The 12,660-nt window shown below is 44.1% G+C and overlaps 1 protein-coding gene across 3 annotated transcripts in view; it reads left to right on the top strand.

Annotated features, from left to right (window-relative positions):
• PARG (poly(ADP-ribose) glycohydrolase) overlaps window positions 1-12,660 on the top strand; it is a 213,011-nt gene that overhangs the window by 89,769 nt on the left and 110,582 nt on the right. For all 3 annotated transcript variants that reach the window (XM_073596909.1, XM_073596907.1, XM_073596908.1), the window contains one exon: window positions 1,546-1,620. In XM_073596909.1, coding sequence (XP_073453010.1) covers window positions 1,546-1,620 — 75 coding nt within the window. The remainder of the gene's footprint in view (window positions 1-1,545; window positions 1,621-12,660) is intronic.

Raw genomic sequence — 12,660 nt, 5'->3', positions numbered from 1 at the left:
AACGCGAGTGACACACGCCACTTCCCCCCCCCCGCCCGTCTTGCTGATTCCCGGCTGCCGCCTCCCGCACACATGCAGCCCACGGCGGCTGCCTTTCTGTAGCGGCGCCGCGGTGTATGGGCGTGCTTGGCAGAGAGTGGGGGGCGTGAGGTACACGCCCCCACCCTCTGCCAAGCACGCCCATACACCGCGGCGCCGCTACAGAAAGCCGGCCGCCGTGGACTGCATGTGTGCGGGAGGCAGCAGCGGGAGCCGGGAATCGGCAAGACGGGTGGGGGGGGGTTCCTCTCATGCGGGGGGGGCAGCCCTTTTTGCCGCCCCCCCGCAAAGTGCCGCCCTAGGCCTAGGCCTTGGCCTTGTTGGCCTAGGCCAAAACACAGCCCTGCACATAGGACACCCGACGTTAGAGGTAATTCATTCTTCCAAAGCAAATACACCTTTGTACACTGGTACTGACTAGTATTTCATTGTTTCTGTTTTCCTCAGTCTTCTCCCTTACACTGCTAATATGTGCTGGCAGGGGAGGGGCAAACAAGGATGCTGGACAGTTGCCCGATGGCCTCCTTATAACTGAACTGATGTTATCATTGGTTGTTGGCTTGATCCAACCACTGGCTTTTATACAGCTTTTTAGGCAATTTTTTGTGATTTTGCCAAGGCACCCTGCTTAAAAAAGGCTGTTCCAAGTGATGTAAACGTGATCGGATGGCTGCAAATCTGCCTGGATTGCATTTACCTGGCATCCAATTGCCAGGTGAAAAAAAACAAACAGCTGCAACCATAACCCTGGTATAACCACTTGCTGTCCAGAACATGTAATGAGAAGCAACAGAGTACTTTACACACATGACCGTGCCTAAGCACACTCCATTCTTCTAGGTTTACAGGCGCATAGCAGGAATGTCAAGAGGCTTGATCTAGGAACAGGAGTCTGTTTTGACAGACACATACTGTAATAGATAAAAAAGTAGGGTGGGTCTGGAAACAAAACACCTGCAGAAGTTTTTTCACCTAAACTGACTAGGTTCTCCAGTGTTTGAAGGATGAGGTTTCCTGAGTTTAGAATAACTTATTACAGTCTGTCAGAACACATAAGGCAAGGCAGGCGTTTCGTACTAGAAATTCCATCTTTTTTACATCCTGTTAATAAAGTTTAATTACTTTTTTAAATAAAAACTTTATTGTACCAATAAATATATTGATTATATTTTTATAGTTTGTAAATGTTCAAAGAAGATTTTACTGTGTATCTGTTGATATGCATAATCCACCCATCCTCTGAGCTGCACTATAGCATAGCATGATTTTTTTTTTTTCTTTACTGTATACGTGCATTAGGGTGCCATTTAGCATGAATTGGGCATATACTAATACATTTGCAGTAACACACATTAAAATGCACATTTTAATGCATGCTACTGCAAGACAAAATATGAGTCCGCCCAATTTTGTCTTTCATTGTTGGTGTTCTAGAAACCTTTAGATGGCGCAAGTGTACATTTCATTCGTAACATTTAAATACTTTTGTATCTTCTCTATTTGCAGGCAGCAATTTTGGCATATAATTCGACATATTCCAAAAAATGGGACTTCACCGCTTTGATCGAATTTTGTGTGAAGGTATTGTGTTTTCTTCCCCTACAATGCTAAGTAACTCTCTTGTTTGCTTTTCTCTTTCCAGATTAGTTGAAGGCTTTAACCTTATAAATGCACACTCCAGCCAAACATAAACCATGTGTAGTCTAATAAAATTACAAGGTATTTTTGGTTGCATGACAGGGCAAGATGATTAGATTATTAGGGAAATAATTCAACAAAGCCTCTTATGTTTTTTTATGTTATACTATAATAATGTTTGAATTAAAATGTGCAATTCATATACAGTGAAGTATTGGTAGGTTCTTGCATAAAAATAACACAGAAACTGCTTATTACTTTTTATTAAGACTGTGCCAAAGCATCCTTGCATCCTTTATAAGTCCTAATATTTTTCTTGCATGAGATATTGTGTTTGTAAGTGATCAAGGCACTTGGTGCTAATTTACTCCACGAGCAGGGCCCTCCTATTCCTCCTATTCCTTCTGTATTGTAATTGTACTGTCCCCCCTTTTTTTTGTAAAGCACTGCGTAAACTGTTGGCGCTATATAAATCCTGTATTCTAATAATAATAATGAGCACCCAGCATTAGGAGAAACAAGCAGGCACCAGTTTTTGCCCGCACATGCCTTCAGTCATATTCCACAGTGGGCAAGGTGCTCAGATGGACACTTCCTGCTCTGTGTATAGCTTTCTGTTATTGTACATGATTTATATAGCGCCAACAGTTTGCACAGCACCATACAATGTAGGGAGACACTACACCAACAGTATAATTCAAAAACAAGAGGGTTAGAGGAGCCCTGCTCCTGCGAGCTCACAATCTAAGAGTGAGAGGCTGGTGGAAAAAAAAGGTAGGGACTGAAGGATTAACTGATAAGGGGAGTAGAATATTTGATTGTTAGCGGGAGGCAGGATAGGCCACCCTGAAGAGATGAGTTTTCAGGGATCGCCTAAAAGTGGACAGAGTAGGAGATAGCCAGACAGAATGGGGTAGTGAGTTCCAGTGGATGGGAGAGGCCCTGGAGAAGTGCTGGAGACGAGCATGGGAGGAAGAGCAATGGTAGCTAGAGAGCAGAAGGTCTTGGGATGAGTGGAGAGGACGGTTTGGGTGATATTTGGTGATAAGATTGGTGATGTAGCTTGGGGCAGAATTGTGAATGGCTTTGTATGTTATTGTTAGTGTTTTGAATTTTATTCGTTGGGCAATGGAAAGCCAGTGGAGGGATTGGCAGAGAGGAGTGGCGGACACTGAACGGTTGGTAAGGTGGATGAGTCTGGCAGCGGAATTCATAATAGACTGAAGAGGGGATAGCTTGCGGAGAGGTAGGCCAATGACTAGGGAGTTAAAATAATCAAGGCGAGAGATAACAAGGAAAAGAATCAGTTGCTTAGTGGTCTCAACGATTAGAAAGGGGCGTATTTTGGAGATGACATGCACCCATCCTAGCCGCACCTAGCATGTCTAAGTCTTAGAGCATCTCTAGCTACATAACTTAAGCCGGTCATACATGGTTCAAATCTTGTCCAATTCAGCAGGGAACAGCTGAGATTTGAACCATCTATGGGCAGGCTGAATGTACCCAAGTCAATACATTGATCGGCTTTGATACAACCAGCATTTTGGATTTTTGGCATGTGATTACCAGCAGCTATAGCCGTATCTATTGTGTTCTCCCAGCAGGGACCCCTACCAGGCCCCCATACTAGGAGTACACAATGGCTCCCTAGGAGGGATTCCCTCATCAACATTACCTGTGGTTGCAGGAAGAAAATTACAGAGTCTATGGCCAGCCTTGGGGAGGGGACAAATTTGCATTTCGAGGGCTCCACATTTGAAGGCATCCACGGGTATTCATTCTTCACCTAGGAGGATAGTCTCTAAGCTTCTCTATAAGTGGATTCAATTGCACTGCTCAGGAAGTAAGGCAGACCATAGATGGTGAGATATCCATGGTTGGAAGAAAAAAAATCGCTCAAATTGAGCGATTTTCTTTCCTGCAATCATGGAAAGCTCACCATCTATGGCCTGCCCTACTTCTTGTGCAGTTTTTTCTTTTTCTTTTATTTGAAATAACCATGTCACTGTACTCCCAAATCCAGCTAGTTACTGCAGGCAACCTAATCTTTACTGTTTGCCTGCCGAATCTTTGCATCTGTTGAGTGATGGCATCTTCAGTTATTTAGCGTGCTATGCTGCCCATCCTACACCAACCATTTACTTAGGAGAGAGCCTTGAGGTCCTTTACTCATGGGCTTCCTTGCAGGCTTTCTGCTTCTGTGAGGTGGCTGGGTTAAGAAAGAAATTTTCTTCTCCTTTCCAGCCTTGTGGCCTCCCTAATCATGCCACCTGCCCTGGAAATATTCTTCCAATCAGAAGCATTGTAAGGATTGTGAAAGACTGTGAGCATCCAGAGTGCCATGCAGGGGACAGGAATATGTTTTATGTTATAACCCAGTCTGCAGGGGTAAGGAGTATTTGATACTGCCCCCAAAAGCAAAAATTATTTTCCCCCTTTCTCCACCATATCCACCGCCAAGCAAAAACTATCCAGTCCAAGAGACACCCGTGTAATTTTGTAATGCTGCAACCAGATGGTTGGTTTAAAGTGACGGATAGATAGGTATTGATAGTCCCATTCAGGGAGTTGAAAACATTGTGAAAGAAAATCTTGGGCTTTAGGATTAAAGTGTCGCTAAACCCACATCATAAACTATCAATAAAGTGTGTATTACATGCTGTTCATACTTAGTCACTATTCGTTTTCTGTATGCTTCAAAGAACCTGGTTGATACTGCTGTTTTCCATCTCCCCCTTCTGTCCAAGTCCCCAATTCAGCTAGGAATTTTGCAGCTGTGGTGGCAACTCTGCGCATGCTCAGTTTTCAGTGAGTTTCTATGCCGATGTTTCCTCCTTTGAGCAGCCCTTGCGACAATAGTCACATGTGGGTGTATACACAGTGGTAAATGACAGTCCACACTCTCCTTCCTCCATGCCCACTAGATTGATAGAGGCTTCACCTCCCTCTTATTTCAAGACACAGGCTTGAGGCGTGTGACACAGAAATGACAGAAATCCTCCCACACCATGTTGTTTCCACAAAATAATAAAGCTTTGCTTTAAAATATATACAGTGCCTTGAAAAAGTATTCATACCCCTTGAAATTTTCCACATTTTGTCATGTTACAACCAAAAACGTAAATGTATTTTATTGGGATATTATGTGATCGACCAACACAAAGTGGAAAGAAAATGATAAATGGTTTTCAACATTATTTACAAATAAATAAAGTGTGACGTGCATTTGTATTCAGCACCCTTTACTCTGATACCCCTAACTAAAAGCTAGTGGAACCAATTACCTTTTGCAGTCACCTAATTAGTAGAGTCCACCTTTGTGTAATTTAATCTCAGTATAAATACAGCTGTTTTGTGAAGCCCTCAAAGGTTTGTTAGAGAAGCTTAGTGAACAAACAGCATCATGAAGGCCAAGGAACACACCAGACAGTTCAGGGATAAATTGTGGAGAAGTTTAAAACGGGGTTAGGTTATAAAAATATAATATCCCAAGCTTTGAACGTCTCACGGAGTACTGTTCAATCCATCATCTGAAAAGGAAAAGCATATGGCACAACTGCAAACCCACCAAGACATGGCTGTCCACCTAAACTGATAGACTGGGCAAGGAAAGCATTAATCAGAGAAGCAGCCAAGAGGTAACTCTGGAGGAGCTGCAGAAACCCACAGCTCAGGTGGGAGAATCTGTCCACAGGAAAACTATTAGTTGTGCACTCCACAAATCTGGGCATTATGGAAGAGTGAGAAAAAAACGTTGAAAGCCATCAAAAGTCTAGTTTGTGAGAAGCTATGTGGGGGACACAGCAAACATGTGGAAGAAGGTGCTCTGGTTAGAGGATGGCACAACTGCAAACCTACTGGGTCACTAATGGACATGGCCGTCCACCTAAACTCACAGGCCGGGCAAGGAGAGCCATTGTTGAAAGAAAGCCATAAGAAGTCCCATTTGCAGTTTGCGAGAAGCCATGTGGAGGACACAGCAAACATGTGGAAGAAGGTGCTCTGATGAGATGAGACCAGAATTGAACTTTTTGGCCTAAAAGCAAAACGCTATGTGTGGAGGAAAACGAACACTGCACATCACCCTGAACACACCATCCCCACCGTGAAACATGGTGGTGGTAGCATCATGTTGTGGGGATGCTTTTCTTCAGCAGGGACAGGGAAGCTGGTCAGAGTTGATGGGAAGATGGATGGAGCCAAATACAGGGCAATCTTAGAAGAAAATCTGTTAGTCTGCAAAAGACTTGAGACTGGGGCGGAGGTTCACATTCCAGCAGGACAATTACCCTAAACACACAGCCCGAGCTGCAATGGAATGGTTTAGGTCAAAGCATATTCATGTGTTAGAATGGCCCAGTCAAAGTCCAGACCTAAATCCAATTGAGAATCTGTGGCAAGACTTGAATTGCTGTTCACAGTTGCTCTCCATCCAATCTGACAGAGCTTGAGTTATTTTGTTAAGAGGAATGGGAAAAAATGTCACTCTCAAATGTGCAAAGCTGGTAGAGACATCCCCAAAAAGACTTGCAGCTGTAATTGCAGCGAAAGGTGGTCCTACAGAGTATTGATTCGGGGGGGGATATAAATGCACCCCACACTTTTCATTCATCTATTTGTAAAAAATTTTGAAAAGCATTTCTCATTTTCCTTCCACTTCACAATTATGTGCCACTTTATGTTGGTCTAACACATAAAAGATGTCAAAGGATTAAAATCCTGTGCTTATCCTACTCTCCTAGTAAAGGGAAGTGTGACTATTGAAATGGAGAAATCAAACACATAAATAAATGAAAATATATAGATAAAGAAAAAATGCAACCTAAAAGGTTCGAACCCCTACCATAAGCATAGATAATTTAAACAGGTGCACTAATCTATAAGAATATTCACTATGCAAAAATATACATGACAAAAAATTAAGGGCGTAAAGTCCACTCAAAACAAATCAAGTCTACAAAAACAAATGTATAAAAATAAATTTAAAAAAGTGCTCTTCAAAACAGACTTTAATATCCTATCACCACATAGATTCACTTCTTACCAGATAGCAATAGTTTCAAGCATTGGATAACAATCCCACCATGCTCCCACAGACTGGGCTGTAAAAACGAACCAAATTCCAGATAACAGCGGTACCAGACACTGGACAATGATCCCATCAGGCTCCAACACCTTAAAGTGATACTAAAGGATTGTTTTTAAATTTTTTTTAAAATAACAAACATGTCATACTTATGTCTGATGTGTAGCTCGTTTTGCACAGTGTGGCCCCGAACATCCATTTCTGGGGTCCCTCGGCGGCTCCTCCCCGCATTGGACAATCCCCTTTGGAGAAGCGCTCTCCCGAGGGGGTTACCTTGCGGGCGCGCTCCCGAGTCCAGCATTCGGCATCCATAGAGGCCGAATGTATGACTCTGCCCCGGTGCCCTCGTCATTGGATTTGATTGACCGCAGCTGGAGCCAATGGCTGCGCTGCTATCAATCTATCCAATCAAGAGCCGGGAACCTGTGGAGAGAGGGATGGCGGGCATGCGCCGACGGAAATTCGGGGCTCAGGTAAGTAAAACGGGGGGGCTAGGGGGTCGGTGACTGCAAGCTGTTTTTTCACCTTAATGCATAAGATGTATTAAGGTGAAAAAACATGTGCCTTTACAACCCTTTAAGCTGTAAAAGTGGACCCGATTTTTCAATGGACGCAGGAATCGCGGTATATTTGGAAAAGTTGATGTCCAATCTAGGAGCTCAAGGATAAATCCCAGAGCATAAGGGACGAAGAGGATAGCCTCGTAGTGCAATATGTTTCAACAGGAGGGTTTATTAAAACAGCACACTAAAAACTTATCAATCCAATCAAACATCAACAAAAATAAATGCACATAAAAACAGAGCGGTGGTTTGCACCAACCAGCTCATACGGTTAGACGTCTCACAATGGGCTCCACTGGTGGCAATGCCATCATCCATATACAGGGACACAGTTTAGTATCCCTTTAAGTTCAGCGGGGCAAACCATGACCAGCATAAACATTACCACACAAAATGGCTTGTTAGAATAACAGGCAAATTTGACCCAGAAAACCATCTACTCTACCAAGAATGGAAAATTCTGTTGTTTGTGGTCATATTCTATACACATTTCCTCAAGGTATATTTTAAAGAAACAATTGATAACTTCATTTACTGTACCTCTATTCTGCATGAGAAATTGTATTTGATTGCATGTTGCATATAGCTCTCAACAATATTAGATAAATGTCCATGCCTCTAATGTGGTTCCTATGAGCCATGTGGATCAATAGGAAGCAATCATTTTGAAAGCTTTGGGTTCAATGGTGATTACATTATGGCTTTGCCTGTACTGTGTTTGTCTATTCCTGTGTAGATTGCAAGGCCACAGTGCGATTACTGTTAATCACAATATAGTTCTAAAAATAGAGGTCATCATGGTAGACTGTTTTAATTTATTTTTTATTTAAAGCATGTTCTCAGATCGCCGTGTTCCTTGGTGCCATTTTAGATCTATGAAATTATTATCTGAAGCTATAAATCTGGAAGAGAACATGAGCCTGGAACTGATCAGAGAGAATATTTTTTGCTTTACTACTTTACATGTGCAAAATTACAATTTCTTCTTAAAGTGTTACTAAACCCACAACAGTAAAATCAATCTGTATATGCAGTAAAGCATTCTTGTTATACTCACTGTTTAACCTAAGGGGTTAATCCTCTGCATTGTGTAAAAAGGCTGCTTGATCCTGTGACTCCAGAACATGTCCTGATGTGATAGAGCCTTTGGAATCAGGCCACACATGCTCAGTTTGGTGTGTATTGCTAGAGGGTTTTTTTTTTTATTCCTGGGAGGTTGCATGTGATCAGCACAGGGCCAATTAGCACTGTCCAGACAGATGGTCAGGGATCCTTGATCCTGATGTGACAGCTCAGTGCAGTATGAAAACTCCTCCTACAACCTTTACCAGGAACTGATAGAAGTCACAAGGATGCTATATACTGCTAATGAGAAAAGGTATTCCGGCAGCATCCACCAGACCTTCAAAAGCGCATGCGCCGCTGGCTCCAGCAGCTGCATGCAAGGTGAATATCTCCTAAACGATCGGCAGGTCGCCGCAGCTTCTAGCTTTTACCAGTAAAGGGCACAACTACTCCTAATGACACCAAGGATGGGGCAAATTCCTACCAATGACATCAACGGTTAGGCGCAGTTCCTTACATTGACACCAATGATGGGGCACATTTCCTACCAATCACACCAGTAACGGGGGTTGTTTACTCTCACTTATGCTGGGACATTTTGTACGCTCAATGGCCACAATCCGGCCCCCCTTAAGGCTGAAGGACAATAAACTGGCCCCTTGTTTAGTAAGTTTGGAGACCCCTGAAATAAGGAAAGCCTGTCCATGTGCCTGCCTACAACTGTTTGGTAAAGTCTTCCCACTTGGAATAATTGGTATTTTTTGTGATTCTATCTGGAGAGGAACCTATGAGTAGTCCTGTCATTTTTAGCCATTGTTTTTCGGTTTTGCTCTAAGCATAATTTGGTATGTTAAGTGTTTCTATAGATCACAGTAATTTTGGTTTAATCTCTTCTTTTTTTTTTTTTTTCAAATTTAAGTACAATTGAGTTTACAAGTCTGCTCATTGGTTCCTCCAAGGGAATGAGGTCAATGATCATTTTTATTTCTGTGAATAAGGCCCCTTTCACACTGGGGCGGTTTGCAGTCGCTATTGCGCTAAAAATAGCGCCTGCAAACCGACCCGAAACCGCCGCTGCTGTCTCCAGTGTGAAAGCCCGAGGGCTTTCACACTGGAGTGGTGTGCTGGCAGGAGGAAAAAAAAAACTCCTGCAAACAGCATCTTTGGAGCGGTGAAGGAGCGGTGTATACACAGTTTCTTCACCGCTCCTGTCCATTGAAATCAGTGGGGTAGCGCGGCTATACTGTCAGCTGCTAGTGGGGGTTAAAACCGACCCGCTCGACCTGTTGTGGAGGGAGGAGCCGGATGTGGGTGGCTAATTGGACCAGCTGCTGATCCCGGGATGCCGGACGTCTCCTCCTCCAGCTCCGGGGTGCGGCTGAGAGCAACCCTGTCCCCTTGGTAGATTCGCCCGCCCCCCCCCCGTGCTGGAACCGGGAGCCCCGGAGCCCGATGACCCTCGCCGTGCCGCAAAAGCTCCGCTAATCCCCCATAGGATACCGGGCACGAACCCCCCAGCCACACTAAAAGCATCTCGGGCACGCGCAGGCACGCCGAGAGGCAAAGGAAGTGGACGGCAGCCAAGCTGGGAGAGAACCGAACTGAAGGGCTGCACCGCTCGTAGAAGCAGCTGACACAGGAAAAAAGAGCTTGGTAAGACCGTTTAAAAGCGACTGAGGGGGTAAGTGCCTTCCTTCTTTTCTCAAACAACTTGTGAGATCCCCCTTCTCTGCAGGGGACTGGGAACTAAAGACTAAAACCGTGAAAAGCAATCTTATAATTCTGTTAATATGCTAATGCAAACTATCCCCACTGTTGAAGGCTATTACTTTTCTATGACTCACATGGATCTTAATCGGCGATAAAACATGTGTAGTTAGTTTCACAGTCATATATAAGATACGAAGGATATGTCTGATAGAACGGGTTCTCATAAGCTGTAACCAAAGCTAATCTGTCCCAGGCAGTTTAAAAGTGGTCATGTTTTGCAATCTTTGTGTCATGTCAGTGCTGTCAGCTCATACATAAAACGCACCCCTGAAGATATCTGAGAACGGGACTTGTAAATATTGTAGTAGCTGAAGGCAGCTGACCGGCAGGATTTGTAGAATTGCCTACTGGAGGGTCACCAAGTTGGAGGGTCTCCCCCCTCTCCCCCTGATCGCTCCTGCCTCCCTCATCTACCTCTTCCTGGGTCTGCTGCTCTCTCCTCTCTAGGACTTAAAATTATAGTAAGGGTACTGCCCCATCACAGGGAGTAAGAGCTACCCCCAGAAAGATCAGGGGCATACGGAAAATACCCGACCCGAAGGGGCAGGGATTCCAGAAGAAAGCAACCCCATGGTGACTGTAAAGTGTACCGGAGAAGGGTAGAATATATATTACATCAACACACAGGGGATTACACCGGAAGGACACCTATACTTACCCCGCAGGAGCCCCAGGGTTAACAGCATAATGAAGGGAAGGGGAGGGAAAGTGGCAGCGGCCAATACGGCCAGTAGTAATAGAACAAGCGTGAGCCCGGGCGCTATAAGGAAATATATGGTCCAAGATGGGAATAAAGGGAGCCCAGGGAAGGCTGGCGGTCCTAAATGCAAAACCCCTGAACCCTTACCCAAAGTCAGTACACGAAGACAGCTAGCGGAGATGGATACCAATACTTTAAGTATGGAGACAAGGGCAGAGATCGCAGAGGCCCCCCAGGAAGATAATCAAATAGCAACAAAAAGGGAGATGGCAGAAATGTTCGCAAGACTAGAAGCAATTATAAAAAGCGAGATCGGAGCAATCTGACAGGACATGGGCCATACATTAAAAAGAGTGGAAGAGTTGGAAACAATAACAGACACTCAGGGAACGGAGATAAAAGTCCTCAAACAGCAAATAGAAGAAATCCAAAGAGAACAAAGGAACCTCCGGTACAGATTGGAAGACCAGGAGAACCGTAACAGGAGGAAGAACCTGCGGATAAGAGGTCTGCCCGAGAAGGAAGAGGGGAAAGAAAACCTCCAAGAAATAATAGATCAAATTTTTGGAGATCGCCTGGATCCAACTGAAAATAGACCTAAGATCAAGTTAGATCGGGCCCACAGGATAAGGAAGCCAGCGGAGATCAGGGGAGATGCCCCACGAGATGTAATTGTCCGATTTCACAATTTCCAAGACAAAGAAAAGATCAAATCAAGCATAAGAGCAAACCAACAAGTGAAATACGGAGAGGAAAGCCTACAGATCTTCCCAGATTTATCTGCAGAGACTTTAGCCAGGAGAAGAACTCTTAAGCCACTTCTAGTCCATCTCAAAGCAAATGACGTCCAATATTCATGGGGCTTCCCGGCATGTCTTAATGGACACAAGGAGGGCCGCTCTGTGACACTTAGGTTCCCAGAAGAGACACAAAAATTCTGCCACGCTTGGAAGTGCCACTGGTGGAAATTCCGGGGTGGTGGGAAAAATCCGAAACTGAAGAGAACAGGGAGGGGATACCTGCCTTGAAGCCAGTTACCAATATGAGGCGACCGTAAACAGGAGACACAAGATTGTAATATGCTCACAAATAAAAAGAAAAAAGAAAGAAAGGAGGGGAGAAAAAAAAAAAAAGGGGGGGGGGGGGGGAAGTGAGAATGGCGGGAGGGTTGGCGGGTGCGGGTTCTGGGGGGGGTGGTGAGGGGAAGTGGGGAGGAGGGTACTCAGGTGAAAGTGGGCAGATCCAAGGATGGTACCCCCGAGCTCAACCTCTTGGGGGCAAAAGGAGCTAAACTACCTAGGGATTAAGATTACAAGCTCATATGAGACGCTTTTCCACGCCAACTTCATACCACTTCTTAATGAGATTAAGCAAGAACTCAGTAGAATTCACCTAGGACAATTATCTTGGGGAGGGAGAATAAATATATATAAAATGGTTGTATTGCCAAAAATTACCTACATAATGCAAATGTTGCCAGTGGCACTTCCACAGGCATATTTAAGAAAACTGCAATCAATTTTTCTAAGGTTCATTTGGAGAGGAAAAGCACCACGTTTAAAATTTACACAATTGACAAAAGCGAAGGGCCACGGGGGATGGGGAGCACCAGATGTGTCTAAATACTATGAAGCTATAGCTCTAGCTAGAGTAATTGATTGGGCAAAAAATAAAGCAGATAAACACTGGGTGAAAATGGAGAGGGAGATTAGTAATGCTAGGTTGAATAGAATAATTTGGATACCCCCACACTTAAGAGAATTTAGTTCTGAAACGCACGAGATCACCAAACACGCACT

Source organism: Aquarana catesbeiana, linkage group LG08 (genome assembly GCF_042186555.1).
Source record: "Aquarana catesbeiana isolate 2022-GZ linkage group LG08, ASM4218655v1, whole genome shotgun sequence".
Classification (NCBI taxonomy): Eukaryota; Metazoa; Chordata; class Amphibia; order Anura; family Ranidae; genus Aquarana; species Aquarana catesbeiana.
Note: the sequence above shows the minus strand (reverse complement) of the source record. Positions and strands in the feature narration are given on the sequence as shown.